This window comes from Homalodisca vitripennis, chromosome X, assembly GCF_021130785.1.
Source record: "Homalodisca vitripennis isolate AUS2020 chromosome X, UT_GWSS_2.1, whole genome shotgun sequence".
Lineage (NCBI taxonomy): Eukaryota > Metazoa > Arthropoda > Insecta > Hemiptera > Cicadellidae > Homalodisca > Homalodisca vitripennis.
The window spans coordinates 83,083,782-83,108,493 of NC_060215.1; the positions used below are offsets into that span (position 1 = coordinate 83,083,782).

At 35.3% G+C, this 24,712-nt stretch overlaps 1 protein-coding gene across 1 annotated transcript in view; it reads left to right on the forward strand.

The window, feature by feature from the left end:
• LOC124369274 (cell division cycle-associated protein 7-like) overlaps positions 1-24,712 on the forward strand; it is a 72,828-nt gene that overhangs the window by 2,517 nt on the left and 45,599 nt on the right. Inside the window, exon 2 of the mRNA XM_046827187.1 lies at positions 17,053-17,186. Coding sequence (XP_046683143.1) covers positions 17,053-17,186 — 134 coding nt within the window. The remainder of the gene's footprint in view (positions 1-17,052; positions 17,187-24,712) is intronic.

A 24,712-nucleotide genomic window follows, 5' to 3' on the forward strand; every position in this document is an offset into this window, starting at 1 on the left:
TACAAACACCATTGAAAGACACTGGCAAACATCCATTGTTATGGTGTCCGGGGTGAGCATTTTGTCGGGTACCTGGCAGAATACCTTTTCAAGGCCAAATACCCTTACCCACATACCAGGCTCCAGAACTTTTTTGTTGCTGCCGCTCAACTCTATGCGCCAACATACTAATGGTAAGTGTTCTCTATTAGCGTACATTTGTATTAGGGTTTTTCATGATTTATTAAGTATTTTACATAATTGCCTTTGCATTACGTTTCAATTTATATTTATGATCAGCCCCTCTAGAATTTGATGTTTTACTAATAAGTACTGTCTTGAGGGATGTTTTTCTTTCGTTGACATCAGTGCGGGCTGCGGCAGCACCTTTGATTGTCAGTGAAGGCAGCGGAGAGGACGAAGAGCAAGTAAATACAGCTGGGCCCTCTCATAATTATATAATATATGGTCAAAAAGAAGGATTTGAGTAAAAAGTTAAATGTTATCTTATCAGGGTACATAAATTGGAGTGGGAATTATTGGAAGATTTTTAAGTTTACCGTTTTCTGAATTCATTCCTTGTGTATTGTATGGTTTCCTTAGTTCTGAGAGTTGCTGATATTTATTGACAAACGAAATTCAAAATTGTGGTAAAATATTAATTTGTCGAGTGAGTGGGAAAGTTCAATTGTTTTAGTTTGGAGAACATAAAGTAGATAATCAGATCATGTATAGGCAATATATCAACTATTACTGTCTCAAGTATTGTGGGGTTGTATGATCTGATTAAAATTACGGGATGTTAATTAATAATATGAAAGTTGGGTTGTGAAGTTCTTGCTTGGTGATGGTTAGTGTAGTTGTTTGTGTGTATTAATTGCATGGGTTTTTCATTTCAGGATTAGTGATTAGGAGTCTAGACATGGAGCATATGATGAGTTTTGAGAAGACTTTTATTGGTTATTGTATGGCGGTACTATTTGTTAAAGAACGGGAAATAACAAAGTTAAAATCATTTAACATTTCGTTGTCATATTTGATTTATACTCGAACCAAATTAATTGCGACAAAATATTGCTATCTCTTCACAAGAGCTAAATAGATCAAAACAAGCCCTTTCTCTTTTACGAGGAATGCTGAATCAAATTGCTTTATTAATGGTTCAAGATGAAAGAGATAGTTTGGCAGTTGAAAGGAGTACAAAAGGAGGGAGTTAGTTGATTCAGTTGGGTCAGGTCTAAAATACCTACTTATTTGAAAATTTTTATGATGAAGACTTTATTTTGTTGACTCGGAAAATTAGTATATTGGCAAAATAGAGGAAGATACGGTTAATTTAAATGGGGAATTGCTGACTTATGATGAGATATGTAAAATAGTATAAGAATATCACAACATGATGAACATTTCATTTCATTGTGCTTGAACAAAATTATCAACAGTATTACTAGTGCACAAGACGATGTTATTGGACTAAATCATACAATTATTTTTCAAAATGAATTTGACTCTGTAATCAAGATAATGTAAAATTTGTTATCCCAAATTATACTTGGAATTAATTAAATCCAAGGGAATTAGATGAGAATCGATATAAATTCACTAAATTATTATTGGATGTAGAGGGTTATATCAAAATGGTAAATCTGTTTTATGCCCTTTGCAAGGGATTTGTCATTTCATGTAGGGATGGCATGAGAATGTGCCGTGTTTACGGTGTAAACAGTGTGAGTGATACTTTTGTGCATGAATTGTGTCAGAAGTTTAAAGATGGGCAATTGTCAAATTCGAGAAATGTCTAAGCTGAAGCTATATGACGATTTTTGTGGGTGTCAGTCAACATTATTAGCTTTCTACACTACTCATTACCAACATCATTTATTATTTCTCCGTAAACATGGCACTTTCTTTGATGGATTTCTGCTGCATGAAACAAATACAACTCCTTAATTTAATTTACACTTAGTGGGAGAATCAATAGAGGCAGCCATGTTTATGTGACTGTAGCTCAACCCAAGCGGACTATTTGAACTGGACAGTGACAAATGTTGTAGCGGGGAAAATGTGCGATCGACTACTGCAGAACTGCCACATGTCTGGCTGTCATGGTGTGAAATCAAAGGTTGTGAAAAAAAAAAACTGAGCTTGTACAAAACTGTTTAGTATCTCTTCTGAGCAGATATTAGATCCCCTATTGAACACACACAAATTTGAGTCTTGTGTCATACTCATACTTTCCACTTGTCCATAATTTATCTTTAAAGCTAAGCACCAGGATGGGGACTATGTATTAAAATCTTTCTTTTGCATCCTTGCTGATACTTAATGTTCTATTGCTTTTATTTGTACTTCGATCAATAATAAAATGATATAAGTCTATATAATGTAATACAATATAAATACACCATTATTATACAATTTTGTACAAAGCAATGCAAAATATTACACTTCTTTTAAATCTATATTACTTGTCTTCTAAGGTGGTTTTGGTCAGGCTATTACTGGCCGGCTCAATAAATTTGCTTGTACTGGTTGCCTCGACTCAGCCAAATGAGCAGATCGTGGCTATCACGCAGTGGGCCATTGGATCCATTGTTTTACCTATATTCTTAGAGATTAAATTTTTTCTTATACATTGGGGACATTGTTTTCCCTTGTTAGTAAAATACCCTATAAGGGTATGAGTACGGGGATAATATAAATATTGAAATATTAATTCATTGAAGAATTGAAAAATTATTTAATATTATGAATCATTATTTTTATAAAATGGCATTAAATTATAGTATTGATGACAAAAATATATACAATCAAGAAATAAGGGAGGTTAAAGTAGTATTTAAAACCGGATAACCAATAGGAAATTGTTGTATTATATAAATTACTGTTTCAAGAGGATTTAGTTATACAAATAAAGGAGTTTGAAGTTTTTAAAATTGCCTTAAATTGAATTTGAAGTTGGATCTAAGAGATGAATAAGTGGAGACGATGCATTATCTCCCAATGCTGTATGGCGAATGGTCAGATGTACGCTCATTACTGTGGTATACTTCGCAGTAGAATCCCATATAACGTAATTTATATGAAATACTGTCTCCGGGTATAAGACGAAAACGTGGCCGACTACTACACCAAAGCATCAATTCGCACAGCACAAACCCGTGGTAGTGCAGTTGCAGAATCGCAGTGAGAATAGTCAGGTGAAATAACATGTAGTTAAGAGAGCAAAACCGTGTGGAAGTGCTAACAGAAAACTAGATAAGAGTAATGGCATGATAAATTGCTCCTGCTAGAGGCAACTTACGTACATAGAGCACAGCTCAATGTATTTAATAATAACAGATTTAAATTATGCCTAGAAAATTAAGCCACAAAACAAAACAAATTTTAATCAATTATTGAATATAAAAAAATTTTACATCAATTTAATTTTACTTTAAATGCATATGCATGTTAATTGATTTTATTCCTTTATAAATTCCTTTTAGTAAATTAATAAAACCTCGTGTGTAATGATTGCAATTAGCATTAAGTAATGAAATATGAGATGCTGTATATATAGGTCCTTAAAATAGATTTAAGATAGGAAAAATGTAAATGTAAAATTTCATGCAGTATGACACCATTTGAGCAAACAAAATTGTGGTTGATAACATTAATAGAGGCCATGTTAGGTCTTTAAGAAGTATTTCTTTGGAAACCGGCTGCAGCCTAAGGTGACAGCAGACTTCCAATACCAGACATGACGGCTGAGATCCTGCCTAGTTACTGGTTATTATTTGTTCTAACCCTATATAGGAACGAGTGTTGTATGTTGAAGAGCTAAATACTTTCACTGTCAGAAATATTCCCACGATGACGAGTTGGCAAAATTATTCCAAACATGGTTGGCCTTAAAATTTGCAAAGCATTACCAATCATCCCTCATGATGGATCAGTAGAATATTTTACTAGATAGATTAATTGCTCATTTGTTTGTATTAATGTAACAAGATCTGTATTTAAAGCAAATGTAATTTCTGTTAACTGGTAAAAAGAGATATGTATCATCCACACTAATTGCTCATGTATCATCCACACTAATTGCTCATTGCTTACCTTATTGCCATCCTGACACTAGGTAGTATATGTGTCTGAGCAAGGCCAAATTAGATCCCAGATGGTAGTGTAGCCCGGCCGCTCGACATGGTTTGTCACAAAGCCAGGCAGGTGGTCCAGACACAGCTCAGCTGACTGGTGATGCAACCTGCACCCTTAAATATAAATACAATATGTAAAGATAAAGTAGTTAGTTACATACATAAAGTCATTTGTTTTTAAAATAATTTTGTATGTTATTTTATTCACATTCTTTATTATATATATATATATATATATATATATATATATATATATATATATAAAACAGAGCATAAGTTTAGCAATAAGCCTATAACAAACGTTCATTGTTTCATGTTAAAAATTAACCCAATTAAGTGGCCAATAATCGTGATAACAATAGTGTTAACGAGATGGAACCAAGTGAGAGGCAGGATTTAAAATACCCTGCTGTAGTCTGAGCGTTGTTGCTACCGGCCTTCGCTGTGGTGTCACAGATTGAGCAGCACAGTCTGAGAATCTAGAGGCTCCACGTTTAATTGTTTGATATATAACTAACTATTTCAGCTCTAGTCACAACACAGTGAAAATAGAGAAGGGCACTGTAAAGCAACACTGTCTGTAGCGGTCGGTCTATGGTTGCGACTGGCTAGTTGACCTGAACAGAGGCATATACTTATCACTTGCTACCCCAATAATAGAATGAGTGACAGAGACGATAGTACTGTACTGTACTTCTTTACTGGGTAGTACCCCTTGCTCCACAGAAGCGGTCGAAGTGCTCATGTTTGCTTAACCTCTATTTATAGCATTGGATAGGTTATCTCTTGTATAACTAATTTAATTAATGGTTTAAAACCTTCTGGTATCAAATTAAGGATACATGACGTAAGGATTGTAAACCCCAGAACGTTATCTATCTTACATCCTATTATCCACCAACCTTATCCAATATCAATTATTGAAAACTTGTAACACTGTGACTTGATATTTTTGGACCCCTCAAGGAAGTAAGTGAAGGCCAACATTTTGACAACATTTGTTGAATGGTTAAAAGAAAAGGTTATCCACATGGCAGAGTAATACACAAGATGCTGGTGGCAAGGGTAGTCGATAGGTCTTGTCTAACTAACGATAGCTCAAGGATGACTGTTGGATTTGGTGGGGCTTTGTAAGTTTTTAAGGCAGTTGTTAGCTTAGCCATAAGGGTATGTTAATCCTGCCTGCTTTGACTGGAGAGGCTGGTACAGAGCTAGCCTCCCCTTCCTAGATGATACGGCAGATATAATACTCATTATCCTTCCTTATGGATCTCGATAGGAAGCGGCCCCTACCCTCAACGTAATCTTTGTTTAACTATTATTGATCTTAAATGAAAAACTTATTTAGAAATCAGAAATCAGAAACCATTTATTAGTCATATTCCTTGAGAACAGATTCAAAGTCAAAAAATAGTGTTTGTGTTATAATGGTGTAAGTGTTGTGTTTGTGATACTTAGTTTCTGGCATGATTTTAGTCAGTCCACGGTTGAGGGTCCCTCCTCCAGTTTTTGAATTCTTTCACTGTGTAGTAGGGACGGTCGAGGAGCCAGCGTGAGATCATTTTCAGCGTCTTTCCTTTCTTCACTTCTTCAGGTAGGATGTTCCAGAAATTAGAGCCTACATATGTGGGTTGCTTTTCAAACATTGCTAGTCGATGTATTGGCAAGGTAAAGTTATTTGCTGTTCTTGTGTTGTGATTGTGAGTTTCATTACCTCTTGTTGGGTTTTGCCGCACAGCAAAGAATATTGTTTCCAGTATACTTATATAAGTCTATTACAGTGAGGATTTTCTGTTCCTTGAAGGCCTCTCGGCAGGAGTCTCTGGGTCCCAGACCAGTGAGGATGCGAACAGCTCTTTTCTGGAGCACTAGGACTCTCTGGAGGTTTGCCTTGGAGGTTCCTCCCCAAACCACAAGCCCATACCTGAGGTGCGACTCGAAGATGGCATAATAAGCAGTCTTCGCCATGTCTTGATTGCAGACGTGAGTGAGTCTCCTCAGTACATATAGGGCAGAGCTAAGTTTGCTGCATAGGTTTTTTATATGGTCAGTCCATGTTAATTTGTCGTCAATTGTGACCCCAAGGTACTTAACTTTTCCAATTTGTTCTAGGTCTGGTAGCACGCATACCTCTTCTTTTGCTCTTCCAATGATTAGCTGCTGGCTCTTTTTTTTCATTTAATATTAGGTCATTTCTCTCACAGTATTGTTGTGCCATATTGACAGCAATGTATGACCCAATCTCAATGTGTGCAGGTGTTCTGTTTTTCAGTAAAAGCACTGTATCATCCGCATACATTAGTGTTGAGCAGAGATTATTTAGGTAGTCTCGGAGGTCATTGACAAAGATGATGTAGAGAACAGGTCCCAGGACTGATCCTTGTGGGACTCCTCTCTGTATGGGCAATGGTTTTGACTTGATTTTCTTTTTTACACCATCTGCAGTTCTAGTTATTTCAACTGTTTGGTTCCTTCCTTGTAGGTAGCTTTTGAACCATTTGGCAGTTAGGCCTCTGACTCCCAGTTTATTCAGTTTACTTAGTAACATCTCATGGTTGATACAGTCAAAAGCCTTACTGTAGTCTAGGAAAATTGCTGATGTTGAGTTTCCTTCTTCAGTAGCTTGGATAATGAATTCAACGAGGCTGGCAATCGCGGAGGTTGTGGAGTGCCCCGCTGTAAAACCATGTTGTCCCTTCATGTGAATGTTGTTTATGGTGAAGTGATGTAGAAGTCTGGTCAATACAATTTTCTCTAAGATCTTAGAGAAAGTAGATAGTAAGGATATTGGTCTGTAGTTCCCCTGATCGGTAGGATCTCCATTTTTGAGTTTCGGGTACACTCTGGCTAGCTTGAGTTTTGCGGGGAAAATACCTTGCTCTAGCGATTTGTTCATTATGTTAACTAGTGGCTGTACCAATTCTTCCTCACATGTTTTCACTATTGCTGGAGATATCTCGTCTGGACCAGCGGAGTGTTTTGTTTTCATTGTCTTTATTATCTTGCTCACTTCCTGGTTGTCAGTTGGCCAGAAGAAGAGGCTACCAAGTATTGAGTCATCTAGTGTGTGTGGTACTTCTACGTCAGGTCTTTCAATATTTGCCAAGGTATCGTTGGCTATATTCACAAAGAATGAGTTCAAATGGTCAGTGATCGTAGCTGGGTTTTCTATTGTTCTCCCATTAACATGTAGTTTGTACAGTTCATTTCCACAGCTGTTATTTGACCTTTCTTTATTGATTAATTTCCACATAGCTTTAGATTTGTTGTCTGAGTCTTTAATAAAATCTGCTGCTCTTTGTTTTCTTACATTTTTTAGGTGGAGATCGTATTCTTTTTTCCTTGTATTAGCGTCGGTCTTATTTTGCTCGCTCCCCGTAAGAGTATAGGTTTCTTTGGCTTTGAGGAAGCTGTCTCTCTTCTGCTTTAGTTCATAGTCATGTATCTGAGGCTTTAGTTTTTGTGAGATTTGTTTTCTGATATTGGGGCATGCTATATTTAAGTTATATGTGAGGGTTTCTATGAAACAGTCGTAAGAGGATTCAACAGACTCTTGTCCGTTTACATCTTCCCAGGTTTCCTTTTGTAGGAGGTGTTTCAGCAGCAGTATATTCCTGTTACTGAATTGTCTTCCCTCTATTACTGTTGTGGGTGGTTGAGACTTATCTTTATCATAGATGCTGCATAGCTGGCCTGTGTGATCTGAGACATAAGCTTGTATTACTGTAGCTCTTATTTTTAATTTGGTATTGTCCGGAGGCCACTCTGTCTTTATGTACTATTTGATAATAGGTTATAAGTAGGTATATACATGCTTACGCATTATAAATAGAGAAAGTTTATGCTAACATTTACAAATGCTCACATGATTTGAGCCTGAATTTTGGTACAATAATAAAAAAAATTCATCTTTTGAGATATCGAGAGGTATGCTAGAAGTACGTTGCCTCCAAAGCCCATACTTCAGGCAAAAGAAGAAAAACTTCCTTCAAGATAGTACCCGATTTCAAGATCATCACATGAACGCTCGTAAAGGTTAACTTTAACTTTGGTATTACTAATAACATATTTACGATAACCTATTCTAAACCTACTTATATCATGTAATAAGAAGTAGTAGATAGAGACAGAGTGGCCACCAGATAATACCAAAGTACTATTCTTTTTGTATGATAGATTATGAAAACTTAATTTTAAGTTTAGATTTGCCGATCAGACCATGAAAAAACTGCTGGAAAGTAATTGATCCCGAAACCCGACTGTGCGCCTGCCTCCGACCACATGCTCAGAAAGCAAAGTTTTATCACTGTAAGATATTTCATATATACATGAGTGGCTACACGCAGCTTGTCTTTTTCCGCAGGCTTGAAAAAAAATAATCACATGTGTCAGACAAATGCAAATGGCTCATTGTATTGTCAGCAGTTTTCCAATATCATTCCTGAATCTTTGGACATAGAAAAAGGTTTAAATTGGGTAACAATGAATAGTACGAGTAAGCTGATTCTTATGAAATACGGGTTTGTATCGGTCAAAAATATGCCTGAATGAAAGTCAGTTTACAAAAGTTTATGTTTTTGTAAATTCTACAGTGCTGATGATATCTTTCAAAATTCACAGTTGTTTTATTTCATAGCTAAAGCACATAACATATAATTTAGCCTTACCCATGCCATGGTCCAATATATCTGATCGTAGCAGACTAATGTAAGTGGCCACTGTGTAATATTTAAGACAGCTTGCTATATTATTCTTCTTTGATTAATTGATTAGATGATTTATTTGATGATGCTATGCATGTAAAAATGTTAAAATAAATTAAAAATTTGTTTAACATTTTATTTCTCACCATCCAAATGGTCTGAAATGAAATGAAACAACTCAGTGCTAATTATGTGACACGGAAAAAAATGCTTTTGTGGTCTTTACATTTTGTATAAACTTTATTGGTATCATACAAACCTGTATGTATAAGTCTGAACAATAAGCCTAAATGTCCTCTACATACTTCAAGGTATTTGCATGCAGATTAAAAAACTTCATATTGACATTTTAAACAAAGGCCATCTGTGTTTTTCTTACACATATATGAATAAGAAACTTTTAGATGTATAAATGTATAATGCCTCATATGTTCTATTGTTATTGTTGGAAGGTCTAATAAATTTCCTGTGAAATGTTCATTAAGAACTCTTTGACTCACATATTATAATTTATGTGAGACTAGGTTTCATAAAAATTCTTATATAAAATTGTTTGTTTTACAATTTTAGTGCTCATATTATAATTGCTAGTCATGAAACATTTATTTTTTCGCCAATTTAAATGGCTACTATACTATTTTAAATGTTTTGTAAATGGTACGCAAAAAACCTGCAAAGCAGTAAAATTAACAGCTGTGTATGCTTTTTGCCAATAGAAGAGAATTCACAGAGAGAATGATCTACCATCTCGAATTAGAAGTTTGTAAAGCACTATGTAGATAGTCCATTTAAAGCACCTCTTTTGTACTGTGGACCTTTCTTGGATATTGTTTGTATTTATAGAATACAATCAAATCTGCAAATCTGACTGCCCATTTTGAATGTTGTGTGCTAGAACGTTCTGCTCAATTCACTCTTCTGATAACTTTTATTAAATACACCCAATTAAATAGGTATACAATCTGCCAGAGAATCTAGGAGGGAAGGGGGAGGGGAGTGGAACAACTGTCTACTACCAAGCCAATGATACAGTGTTAAAAAATACAGCAATGTGTATAGTCAGTATTCCTTCCATATCACAGTAGTTGTACAGACACACCCAACCTCACACAATAACTTCTTTATTCTGTGATATAACCATAACCTGTACAGTACAGTGTTCATTTTGGTAAGTGAAAATAAACTTAATATTTTTCATATGTAGTGCAAGAGATTGTGGTTTCACTCCAGAAGATGAGATATATCACAAACATATTGTATATTCTGCATGATATTTGTAAATGGATTGGTTTTGGTTGGTTTTAATATTTTTCATACTTTATATAAGGGTTTGTTTTTTCACTCCAAAGATTGATAAATGTTACATTATTGTATATTGTGCATGCTATTTGGAAATTAGTTGGTTAGGTTTAATATTTTTCATACTTCAATATTTTTCATATTTTGTACAAGAATTTGTGGTTTCACTCTATAAGTTGATAGATGTCACAATGTTTTGTATACAGGGTGAATAAAAAGTCAGGACACCCTACCTCTATTCTGTTGTTTTGTAGTTTGTCTAAGTTTATACACGGAGACATCCTTTGGGTATTGGTACAATGTGGAAAGGAAGTTTGATGATTTTGAACATTTTTTGTAACAATAAATGCTCTCCTATTATTTGGCAGTGAGAAAACACAGAGTGAGCTTCTCTTTCATGTTTTGAAAAGCCTGATGTAGTATTTGATTGCAGGCTTCAACAATCATGTTTCTTAAATCTTCAACATTTTCTACTGGTGTTTTGTATATCTAGGTTTAAAGACTTCATTAAAATTTAGATGACACTATTATTTTGCGTGGGAAAGAATTACCGATCTCTGGTTTTCACCATTCTTAAAGTTTGTTTATGCTCTTCAAAATGAGAGATCACTTGAGAGGGGTTTAAAATTGAAATTATTTAGTTGCCTCCAAAATCCCGCATTTTTTGGAAGCACAAAACTAATAAAATAAAATGGAATAATAGGTTTTAGTTTTTATTTTCTATAGCTAATGACAAAAATGTTTTCGACAGAGTATGAGTCTTTTGTACTATTTTATTTTCGATTACAGTACAGCTTTAAACAGTACATTACATTATTGTTCGGTAAAGTTCACATATAATAAAATATTTATCATGACAAATAAAACTTTAAGAATATTTGTGTGTGTGGACTTTGACAAAGAATCTCTCACTAATAGACATGAATTATAAATGTATTTAATTTTACTTATTTATGTAGATCACAATTAATAATTTGTTAATTTTATGATAGCCTACATAAATATATAAAATAAGATAGATACAAATAATGAGTACTTACTGGTGAAAAGACATTTTGCTGCCTTTTGTGCATTTTGAAGTTCAATTATAAGCTGCATGACCATTAACGATTTGCCATAAAATAAATCAGTATTACAAAGAGAGCTTGTGTTGCTCAGATCATAGGTCCAGTCCAACTGATAAGTGAGAAGGAATAATGATTTTATTTAGCATTTAACTTTGTATGTCAAAATGTAAATAGAAGAACACTGTATCTTCACATTATGCCGCAGAGTTCTTGTCTTTTCTTGCTTGCTGGTTCCGGATACAGCCCTGCCTTCCATAGCTATGTGTGACTGGGAAATTATAAACAGACTTTATGGGCATGTGTGCTCCAGTAGTGTATATTAATGAAAGATACATACTGTTTTAAATATATAACAAAATAATAATAAGAATATGAATATACATCATTGGGTATATAAAACAGATAGTAGGAAAGGGGTAGCTTAGAGTTGTTCACACACACACCATTTATAGAGAAACATTAAACTTGTCAATATAAAATGAAATGTAAATGTTAAAGAGCTCGTACACTATTTTTAATCTCAAGAGTTTTAAAAGTAGTATACTGAGTATGAAAGAGAGAGTAAAGTCAGTACAAAAAATAATAATGTTTTTATTTGAATACCGTGTTGAGTTTTACTAAACTCTGTATTAAGGGGAGGCGGTACCCCAGAAAAATATTTTTTTCCACATTTTTTTTTTATTTTTTTAAAATGTTAAGCGGGCTTTTTCTGCACACAATGATATATAATACATGTATATTTGAAAATTGTAAACCTACAGAAAAAAAGTTTTAAAATATGCTTACATCATGTTTCAGGAAGAAATTTGTGACAGCGCTTGCGTTTATTCACACATGTACTATTATACCATATGACCTTTTATTTTTGTGTGCTATAATTTGCTTTTGTTGTGTTGGCAGGCCTGAACTAACTTCTATTTCATCAGCTTTGAGTTCTGCTTCTGACTTTATACTGTTTTGTTTATTGTTTTTGCTTAGTGTTTTGGTGCTTTGTGAAGTGATATAGTGAGTGTTAGTTAGTAATTTATATTTATTATTGCTAACAAGATTGTTTATGTATAAATATGCCTCGTGTTAAAAGTAGTTATGCTAAACCCCGTAAAGGAGTTGGTGGTAGGAAAAGAAAACCAGCCAGTCCTAACCCTAATGAGATGTCAAAAGATGAGTCTACCCTAGGCCTGAAATGTCAACACAATCTCAGTCAAGCTCTTCAAAGAAAATAAACATAGATAAGTATGAGATGTTTAATTGTGATGAAAACTATGACAATGAAATTATTAACATGCAAATTTTATCAGATCAACTTTTTAGTTCATCACTTTGTAAAAATTGCAAGGAAAAGTGGTTTACAAGTGCGTGCTGCTCAACATTTTGGCCTGGCTTTTTGAGATGGAGATTTATTGTTGCCATTGTAAATATGTACATAAATTTAATAGTTCTAGGAATATTAATTTAGAAAAAAAGACTCTATTTGATGTAAATATTAGACTAGTGTATGGACTGAGGTCTATCGGGAAAGGTATGGCTGCAGGCAAAATGTTATGTGGCGTAATGAATCTTCCGCAACCTCCAACAAAACCGTTTCGATATAATAAATTTTTAAAAGACAAGGCTAAACAGGTAATGGATGAATCCATGAAAACTGCTGTGGATGAGGCTGTTGAGGAAAATAAAACCTTAGGTAAGAACGAACGCGACTTAAAAGTAGGTATATGAATGGCACTTGGCAACGGCGTGGCTTTAGCTCTCTAAACGGAATTGTTACTTGTACAAGTGTTGACACAGGAAAAGTTATGGACATAGAAGTGTTATCTAAATTTTGTAATTGTTTGGACAAACAACAACATGAGGCTATTTGTTCGGCAAATTATCAAGGCTCGAGCGAGGTATGGAGTCAGCTGGAAGCCTTAGCTATTTTTCACACGATCAGTAAATAAGTATAATGTTAGGTACTTAGAGTATTTAGGTGATGGAGATACAAATAGTTTCAAAACTATTGCAGACAGTAAACCTTATGGTGAAGTGGAAATACAGAAACTGGAGTGTATAGGCCATATTCAAAAGAGAATGGGGTCTAGGCTAAGGAAACTAAAAGAGACTCAAAAGGCGTAACACTTTCTGATGGCGGCAAACTAGGTGGAAAGAATAGACTAACAGATGGCATAATTGATCAATTGCAAACCTATTATGGAAATGCTATTAGGAAAAAATACTGATAACCTACAGAACATGAAGGCAGCGGTTTGGGCCATATATTTTCATAAACTTTCGACGGACGACAATCCTCAGCATGGCCTTTGCCCGTCAGGAGAAAATACATGGTGTAAATACAACAAGGCAAAGCACACTAAAGAGCCATATTCTCATAAGAACAGCATTCCTTCAGCTATAATGTTAGCCTTGAAACCAATCTTTCAGGCTTTTAGCAAATCCTGACCTTCTTCGAAAATGTTTAACACGGTAAGACGCAGAATGTCAATGAAAGCATCAATAATGTCATCTGGTCTAGAGTGCCAAAAAAAGATTTTGTGACATTGAACACACTTGAGTTTGGTGCTTATGATGCTATTTTCTACTTTTAATGATGGCAACATAGCAAAATGCAAAATGCTTAGAGCAGTAGGCATTGAACCTTGCAAGAGGACAATTGACGCAATGAAAAGTTTTGACTACGAGCGAGTGCGACGAGCAATTGTGCGATAAGTGACTTTCAAAGACAAGCAATGGAGACAAACCAGGAATTTTAAAAAGAAGGATTGAGGAGGATTTTGAAGAGGAGCCTGCATATGATACCAGGAATGCACTAATGCTACGGTAAATAAATTGCATGTTTTTTTCTATAATTTTTGTTATTGTTTACTCTATTTGTGGCTGGGTATAAGTTCTATTTCATAATTTTCTCTGTTATTTCTCTTATAAATGTATTCTAAACTCAAAAATGTTTGAAATAATATAGCCTAATTAATTTTTTTTTGTATTTATCTTTCACTCCGTTATGACTATAGGCCTAACCCGCATCGCGTTACTTTTTGATATACAAATTTTCCAATATAGATAATTCTAAATATTAAAAGCATATAAAAAATAGCCTATTCTATTAATAAAAGATCACATTTAATTATAAAAACCAATTACATATCATATATAGGTAAAAATATTATATATAACATAGCTAAATAGGTCATCTTATAGATTCGTTTTTTTTGCGATTTCCCCCCAAATTTACTTTTTTACAGTTTTTGCACACAAAGTACACTACACGTTTCTCAAGAAACTACTTGGACAATCAACTTGAAACTTTTACACACATTTATATAGGTATTTTGGCACCTACTGAGTTTTTTTTGAGATGCCTCCTCTAGTACCTAAAAATTCATAATCTCAAATACTTCCAACTTGAACAATATTTTGAAAAATCATAAAAAATTTATTTTTAAGATATCAAGCACCAAAAATACACAGTAGTAATCAGAAATACCTATATATGTTTTTTAAGATATACAAGCACCAAAAAAACTCAGTATTGCTTAAATACCTATATATGTTTGTATAAAAAAAATTTAGGTTGATTGGTCCATTAGTTTCTGAGATAATGGTACCTATGTTAACATTACAAAGATAGGGGTACCGCCTCCCCTTAAGCTTATATCAAGAAGCTACTCAACCTGTGCACTGAATATGGATAACTTTGAATCATTTAATTATGTTGTTCTTTTTTAATAACAATGCTAATTGTGTTTATGTATTATATTTTTTCAGGAAAAAAGGAGTAGAAAGAAAAATAAATTTGTTAAGTATTTTTATTTAATATTATTATTCTCTTCTTTCGCTGTCATTTCAATGGGTTTTCCTTATTTTCTATTTCTATTATACTCTCAAATGTAAAGTAATATTTCCTCTATATTTTACTTCTTAATTTGCTATATGCATGAACGTATATGTAAGTAACAAAGCATGTATTTTTTTTGAACAGTGATTATATTTTTTCAGGAAATCCAGAATATAATAAAAACAAAATTTGTTAAGTATTTTTATTTTAATATTATTATTCTCTTCTTTCGCTGTCATTTCAATGGGTTTTCCTTATTTTCTATTTCTATTATACTCTCAAATGTAAAATAATACTTCCTTTATATTTTACTTCTTAATTTGCTATAGGCTATGCATGAACGCATGTAAGTTACAAAGCATGCATATATTTTGAACAGTGATAGAAATGAAATATTAAATTCTTAGAGTAAGTAATTCAAACTGTGCTATTTAGGGAAAAAGTTTGGAATTTAAATCAGAGCTAAAATGGTATATATTTGTGTTTTATGAGAATACAACTTAGTTTTTTGTAAAATTGATTGCAGAATTTCCTATAGACCTAAATTTCCTAGCAGGGACTGCAACTAAGTTAAATTTTCCACTTAAAATAATCAATACATTTTTGAAGTCTAGAACTTAGAAATTGAAGTTTTAAAATGTAGATAACATTTAATAGTTTAAAATAACAAAGTTCTAGAAATTTTTTTAAAACTTCAAGCTGCAGAACTGCAGTTTTAGTGATGACATTTTAAGCATTAACTCGTCAGGAAAAACTTTTTACCTAAATTCTTATATTAAATGTATCATTTTTGTGATTGGTTAAGAAAATATATACAACTATCAGCAAAAATAAATTACAGATTTAGCATAAAAATGTATATTAATATGCAACATCACTCCTTAGATGCTATCTATGAAAAATCCCACACAGTGAATTTAGTATACTAACAACAAAAAGAACTAACTCGACAAGCTATAGAGTAACAGGCATCCTGTTTCAAGCGTGTCAGTAATACTCCTACCATCCCCAAGTTGGACGAAGCGAGGAAGAATTGTACATGCTGTATTGTTTTTATCTGTCTAGAATCTTTTAACACAATATAAAATAAATAAATCGTTATTATCATCAACTCTCTCACTGTTGCTTCAAATGTTTCCTTTGCAATTTTAAGCCACGAGCATATACTCTAAAGAAATTACATAATATTCCTTATGTTTATTTACAGTGGTAATATTTTTTTTAATTTTTATACCAGGGCACATAGTATTTAATTAAAGAAACTTGTATAAAGATAGATAAAATAAATGCGGAATTAAATTGACATATACTTCACTGAGATTTAGTTCTATTTATGATTTAACTGATATTTCTTCTTTCAAATTGAAATCTATAAGCTAAAATTGGCGATATTTGTCACAAATTGTTCAAACCATGCCAAGAGCTAACGTATCTGTGGCAAACAAACACTACAGTGAAATCTACATGTATTTTTGAAAGAAATTGTGGATAAATTCTGTTTTAAATCAGTATGACTGGTTTCAGATGAAATTCTTTGTTTTAATCGAACATGGTGTGTTGAGTCATGGCAAGCAGGTTATTATTTGTTATCCATAGTAATATAGTTTCGGCACTGTAATTCTGTGTAATCTAGCCTTGTAGAGCAAAGTAGCTAATTATAGTTAATCTAGAGCTTCGGGCAAGGGCCTTTATTTAGCATTCAGAACGCTTCCAAACATTGTTATTTTGAAATTTTTAATAATTTCCTCTCAAAGAAATACAATTTAATGGGAAAATGTATGGTTCATTATATTGTATATCTTAGTAAATAATGAACTTTTTAAATGTTAAAAAATAAATCTTCAGTGTGTATCTGAATTTGTATTTTCAAATTGCACATTTTGTTGGGTTAGTGATAGCGGTATCAAACCGTTAATTGAAGGACCATCATCTATGTACTGTCCCTCATCTGGGAGTCCCTTGATTGGCTGGCTTTTGGGAAGGTTGATGTGAAAGTTCACTTTACAAGTGTCTTAATACTTAAATAATAATTTCAGATGCGAGAACTGGGTTTGATTTCTGTTCAAGAAAAGAAGCCAAGAGAGCCAAGACTGAAAGGAAGGAGAGTGAAAAGGAAAGAACTTCCGAGAAGGAGGTCTGCTCGTATCTTTATAGCCTCCTTCAGTAGAGAGTAAGTTGATTTTTTATTTTTCTCATTTTAAAATTAACATTACAAGGCTGATATTTAGCACACTTAGCAAAGCATTTGACTAAATACCTTAAGCTTAGATGCCAGTCAAAATGTAACATTGCCATTAACCTAAGCCAAATTAGTCATTTTTTGTTTTCATAAAATACCATATATGTTAAAATAGAATACAACCTTCACCTACAAAAAGTTAGCAATTCTTTTTATATTAATCTTTTTTTGGAATTCCACACACTTAATACAACACACCTGCCATTTTTGAAAGCAGTTGGAAGGTTTATTTCTGAATAGACTTTAGTTGAACCATTGACATGTTACAAGGTAACAGGGAGGGGTTCTATAGTATCCTTGTATACCTAATTAGATATTGAACAGCTTTTTAGTCGATAATTCACTTGCTACTACAATTGAGAAATGATGGAGAGATATTAAAACTATATTTGATCATAAATCTGTTTATTCAATATATTTTTTATTTCAATAACAAATATAAGAAACGGGGTACTATTTGTAATTAAAAATTCAACTATTCTTTTAAGTTATTTGCCATTCAAACAATGATCACATGACCACCAATTAAAAAAAGTTCCCATGGCAAGAATTATCAAAATTTAAATAACGTTCTTTAAAATAAAATTTTAGAAGCAGAATTTAAAAACAAACTTATTTTATTTTATTGAAAATCTCAAACTGAAAACACAAAATTGGGCCAAATAAAACACTGTTTTAAAGTTTGTTTCTAAACTAAAAATATCACATGTATAAAAATAAAATAAATACTTTTTCTAGATTTGAATCTCTACCACTGTCATCAAATGTCAATGTACGAGGTCCAATCAAAAAGTATCCTACCTTTTGGTGCAACGTAAAACTGAAGTTACCTGAAAAAAGCTGGCGTTAATTTTCTTCAAAATAAGCACCCTGAGAAGCAACACAACGATTCCAGCGACGTTTCCACTTCTGGAAGCAGTCTTGAAAATCACTTTTCGGCATCGCCATGAGATCAGCCGTCGTTTTTTTCATAATTGCTTCTCGACTTTCAAATCTGGTGCCTTTCAATGGTTTTTTGAGGTGGGGGAAGAGCCAAAAATCGCATGGAGCCATATCTGGAGAGTACGGAGGCTGAGGAACTTGCGGAGTGCCGTGTTTCGCCAAAAAAGTTTGAATGAGCTGGGAAGAATGAGCTGGCGCATTGTCGTGGTGTAGCCGTAACCGTCATCTTCACAGTTAGAGAAAACCGATACGCGCACTTGACTTATCAGTACATACTGACCCGTCTCCGGCGAACCAGTCGGGGGATCAAGATAAGACTTTGTACCTTTCCTTATCATAGTAGGAACTATTGTCGCAACAAATCTTATCTCATTATTGGCAGCAGAAGCCGCGATACACGACGAGGTCGGATACTTTTTGATTGGACCTCGTATATCCTCTATACTATATATCATAACTTTTAAAATGTTCACGAGTATGTCAATATAATTTTCTAGTATATTTAAATTGATATAATATAAAAGTAATCTATTAAAGGATACCAGTACTTAAAATAATAAAAGTTTAATATTTAATTTTTCAAAACTTGTCACTTTTAGATACAACAAGAAAATAAACCTTGCAGGTTTCTTTTGATCATTCACTTGAAATTATGTTTAACTGGTACTATATTTTAAATTTATGAATCAACTTCACTCAGATTTAAAACAAATTTATATATGTATAAAATTGAATTATTGAAGAAAACCCCCTGTAAAAACAAATTATATGAGCAAGAGAACCCTAATCCTAAATTTACAAAACAAATCCAAATAGAATGTTACCCAAACATCACTCACGCCCATGATTTTCCAAACTCACTCTAACTTGCCTCACTTAAACACACTGTAAAATTGGCAGAAACGATCCTATTGCTGGAACAATAAAAACCCCCCCTTTTAATTTTCTAGACTATTTCATTTATGAGTCCTCTGATCTAGCATTCCCCCTTCCCTGTCCTTCTGATCTAAAAGGTTCTCTCACTCATGACAATTGTTGATAAACCAAAAGTATGATAGAAGATGGAGACAAAATGTTCAGCTACAGTAGAGCGTTGATTATCTGAAACAATTGTTACAAGGAGGTTTTTGGATAATCGAACATCACCGTAAAAAGTATAGTTTTTTTTTAGGGTAGGAGAATGGGTGGGACAGCAAAAAGAAACACATTTTGAAACTAGAATACTAGATATCGTAAAAACAAAAACAGTACAAAATTAACCTAAAAGAAAAAGTTAAACATGTTTGTTTGCTTAAGCTTTGACACCCGTTTTTTGCCGCTAAGTCTCGTAAGTGTTTTAAAGACAACAACTGCACAGCATCACATTCATCTTTGTTCCAACCATTTAATACCAGTCTCTAAGCACTGGAAGACTTCTTCATTGGTCAAACCTTTTTCAACCGAGACGTCATCATATTAATTATCGTCTTCATCAATGTCATCTTTAGGATCTTGTATCTGCGCTAATATGTTGTCGTCTGTCAACAGTTCATAGCCAGGATTATCCGCATCACACTCTAGCCACTCATTAATGTTTTGGTCACATTCTTCAATTCCTGAAGACTTTCAACAGCTCAACCACTTCTGAAACAAAGGTATAATTTCTTGGTTCTTCAAGTGTAGGCCTAGTTTCAGAGTCAAATGTTGGGCAAAGCTTGTTCCAGGCTTTTTTAGGGTAGTCTCTTTGACATTAGCCCACGATTCTGCAGCCATGTAAACAGCATCCTTTAAGTTAATATCTTTGTAGATTTCAAGGATTGTTTTATTTTCTTCTTTGTCAATTAGTACACTACGAATCAATACTTTTCTGTAGTAATACTTGAAGGTCTCAATCACTCTCTGGTCCATGGGTGGAAGGATTGAGATAACATTTGGTGGCAAAAAAATCACCTTAAACTTTCCATCTTCTCTCTCAAGTGAAAGGTTTAAGGAATAAGCTTTTTTTTCTTCCTGTGGAAAAAGGAGAGTTTGACCCCGTGCTTAGTCCTAAAAGGACCTTTGCACCTCCCTTACTTTAATTTTGTGTCCTCAAAGACCGAGGCTTTTGCAAAAACCGATCAGATTTGAGGGTTCCTGTTCTCTGATATCCTTGGGGCTGAGGAGATGTGCTCCCAGGAATCTTTTTAGAATTTTTGAAATGGCTGGACAATTTATCCAAATATGCTCCGCTGATTCCTCCTCTTTTTCGCAGTCTACATTCATCAGTCTATGAGGTCCACCCTTATAAGGTGTTTTCTTAAGGGGCCATGTCCTGTCAACATCCCTAATATCAGTCTTATATCCTCCTTACTCTGATCTAGAGGCCCTTTACCTTAAGGAGAGATAAACATTTTAGATTGTCTTAATCCTGAGGCTCTACTCCAATTATGTTTCTTATCCTCTTTTCCCAAACTTTTACAAGAGCTTTACTGTTGGAGAAAGATATCCTGCAACCTGGCTCAGGCCCCACCATTATGGACTCCGCTCCCTTTTTGGCGAGGATGTCTGCTTTTTCATTACCATGAATGCCTTCATGACCCGGTACCCAACCTAGTGTTACTCTGTTATTCGTTGCCAGCTCAGCTAGAGCATTCTTACATTCCCAGACTACTTTCGAATCAAACAAACAGGTATCAAGTGCCTTTACTGCAGCTTGACTACCAAAAAGTATCAAGTATTTTAATCCTTTTGTCCTCATTTGTATATGGCTTCTGGAACATGAGTCTATTGCCATGACCTCCACCTGAAAAACCGTGGCATGTCTTCCCAGAGGCACAGCCAGGCAACTTCTGGTCCGTGTATTCCGTATGGAGAGGAGACATAACTCCCCCCTGGGGGCAGCCTCTTTGGGCCGTGATCACGGCAGATTCGTCTCTGTACTTTGCTTTTACTTGTCTGCTTTTTAGGAGGGCTACTATCCATTTGACTACATCTGGGGGAACTCCAAAATGTTCCATAGCAGTCTCCATGGATTGATATGCAACTGTGTCGAAAGCTCCTTCAATGTCCATTAAGTCGCTGACTAGGGCTTCATTTTCTTCGAAAGTGTTCTCCACCTCTCCCACTAAGCTGTGGAGAGTGGTGGTAGTTGATTTACCTTCTATGTAAGCGTGTTGAGTGGGACTATGTGGGTGGTCTAGTAATATTACATCCCTAATGTGTCTGTTTATTATTTTGTCCATAGTTTTCACCATGAAGGAGGTTAAACTTACGGGTGTGTACGAGTTGGGTTGAGTCGGATCCCTGTCTTTTTTCTGTACGAACACTACCAATGCTGTCCTCCAGTTTTTTTGTATATACCCTAATGTGCAACTGCTTTTAAAAAGAATGATAAGAGTATTTAATAAGATGTCCAGCTTTTCTTAAAAACTCCATCCGCCCCAGGAGATTTAAATGGCTTGAACGATCTTATTGTCCATTTAATTCTTTTGTGTGTAAATAGTCTGTTAGACCGCTGTCTGGCTCTTGCAATCTCTCGGCTGGATCCCTCGATTAGAGAATAAATATCCTTATTTCTCGAGTCAAGTGACCCCCCCGGAAAGTGCGTCTCCAGAAGCAGTTCTAAAATCTCCTTCCTGTTTACTGTAAGGTCACCGTTGGCCTTTACTAAGGTCGCCATTGGGTTAGTGTGATCAGTTTGGAGAGTTTTTTCAAGCCTGGCAGCCTCAGGTAGGTTAATGTTTTTGCAAAAGTTTCTCCAGGTTCTTTTTTTGTTCTTCCTAAGTTCTCTTTTATATTCATTTTGGGTGTGTAGATAAAGGAATCAATAGTCTGTCCTTTTTGCCCTTTTTAGAAATTTTATAGTTTTATTTTTTAGTGTCTCTAACCTCCCAGTCCACCACGGCAAATCTTTCTTCAGCCTGTTTTATCTGAGAGGGCAGTTTTTCTCGTAGGCCTTTGTTATAGCTTGTTCTACTAATTGTGCAGATCTTTCTAAGTCAAATTCATTTTTCTGGAAGGGTTCTATTTCTTCCAACTCTTCGGCTAGAGACACTCTGTATCCCCTCCAGTTGGTAGATTTAGGAACCCTATGTCCTCTATGTTGAACCTAATAGGGCAGTGGTCCGATAGTGAGGCCTCCTCTGAGACGTGCCACCGTACAATGTTTATGTTTTTGAGTCCTGTGGATAGGGTTATGTCTAGGACTTCTTTTCTAGTTCTAGTAATAAAGGTTGGATTTGAACCTCTGTTTTCTAAAACTAAATCATTACTGAACATAAACTGTAGAAGTTCCTCACCTCTTGGGTTTATGTTTGTTCTTCCTCAGTAGGTATGGTGAACATTGCAGTCGCAGCCGAGAATGAGGGCCGAACCTCTAACGCAGCAGTTCTGCAATAGTCTTTCTATTTCTTTTTGTGACCAGCTTGTTGACGGGTTGGGGAAGTAAGCAGAGGCTATAGTAACCTCTTTCATCCCTCGCTGTGATGCTACTATCACAGTAGCCGCCACAAGATCTCTCGTTATTAGATCTGTAATAGGAAAGGCTGTTATTTGTTTTGAAATTAGAATACATGTTCGGGGGTTTTCAATTGATTGATCGTATATGATTACCTACTTGAGTCGTCAATCCTTTGATGCAACCTCTATTGATCCAAGGTTCCTGGATTAGGGTGATATCCAGGCCTGTTGAGATAAACCTCGTACCTAAGATGTCGAATGCGTCCTTAGCATGGTGAAGGTTTATCTGTATTTGGTGTATACTTACACCTTTTTCCACCTCCCCCTGGTGGTCCATCCCCGTCCTTCCTTTTGGAGTGTTTGTAGACGCTGTCCCCTTTTCTTCCTCGGACTGAGACCGATGGTCCTTTCAGAGAGGGTTCCCTCTTCAAAAATAGAGAACAGGTTGGTTTTTCATTTTCGACCGCTGCACTGGCTTGTGGAGTAGACCTTTCAGGTAAGGTATGTACAGATTGCTCTGACACCTTCGTGGTCTCCTCCACTTCCATCTCTTCAGCAGTGCTTTTTTCCGTAGTGACTGTCTCAGATTTCTCCGAAGTCTCCTCTACCTTTGTAGGTTTTTCCATGTTTCTTTTACAGTCTGAGCTGAATTTTTCCAAACTTGTAGCCGATTCATGGTCCTGCTTTCTCAAGTTTGTTTGCTGTGGCACAGTCGACTGCCAGGGTAAGTAGTACTGACTTTCTGGAGGACATTCCATTCTCCTATAGATAACTCTTTGTTTTTTACTTTCAAGAACTTCATAATCTTGTCGGTGGTTTCATGTATACTTTTAGGAAGATAGACAGTCACAATTCTTGCACGTGGAATTTCTTCCTCTGGTACAATCCTCAGACTGGCCCCTTCCCAAGGCTTAAGGGAATCTTGCTTTCCCATAAGCCATTCAGCGGTATTGGTGTTTTCACAGGTGAAGATCAGAACTCCTTGTTTCCTGTTGACACCGTAGAATCTTGGAGAGTAGGGACCCTCCTGTTCCTCCACGATTGCTTCCAGGATGAAGTTCTGGATCTCGTCTATCTTTTGTTGTGAGTAGGGTCTCAGGAAAGTTGGAGTGTAGAATCCCCACCCTTATACCTTCTACTGCTTGTTTATATGAAAGTTTCTGAGGTTGTGCAGATTGCTCCTTGTGTTCCCCCTGCCTTCCTTGGTTTTTTTGTTTTCTTTCTCCGATGATCTTCCGGTATGGAGCCATCAAAGAGGTCTTTTTGATTTCCCCCCTCCTTTTGTTTGATCGAAAATTTATTTTTTTCTTCTGGAATTAGTTTTTAGGCCAATTCCCTAGCTTCTTCCTGAGAATAACCTCTTTTCCGAAACCAGGCAAAATGTTTCCTGGTGGCTCCACCTAGTTTAGGCAGTTCTGGGAGTGGCCTTTCGGTTTTTGCTCTCTCTTCCTTTTGGTGTTCGCCCTCCAGTATGGCGTCTTCTTCATCAGTGTCAGCTCCAGCTGAGTCGGAGGTTTGAGGACTTCTACTAGGAAGTCTGTCTGTTTTTTTAGTTTGTTCGTGGTCAGAACGCACAACCAGTCCCTATATTTTTTTGTGGGTTTTCATCCACTTTTTGAGTGCTACAAGAGCTTTCTGGTATGTTTTAATTTTTTGTATTTCTATACTCATTTTGTTCCCACGAGTAGCTGAGATCTAAAGGTCACCCAAGCATTGTCCCACTCTACTTGGGGAAGGCTAAGTTTAAACTGGAGGTCGCCAGGTATCCAGAGTTCGCATGTTAATGACCAAGCACTCCCTTGATCATACAGCCCTTGGCATATTCTGTTCCATCTTGGCTTCGGTACAGAAGGAAATTTAGGTTTAGTATAGTTATAGCAAGATTTTTGGAAGTTTACCCAACAGTTGAGAGTAGTACGAAACGAAAAATGAATGCTAGGGGGATAGTCTGAAAGAAGCCTGCCAGATCAGCTCAGTCTGATCGGAATAATCAAAGAAGACAAGATTTGGATCAGGCAGTTCCCAGGTGCGCGCGCATCAAAATACAGCACTTGAGAAGAGAGAACATAGCTGTGCGTGTGCTTCATAGACGCTCTGGC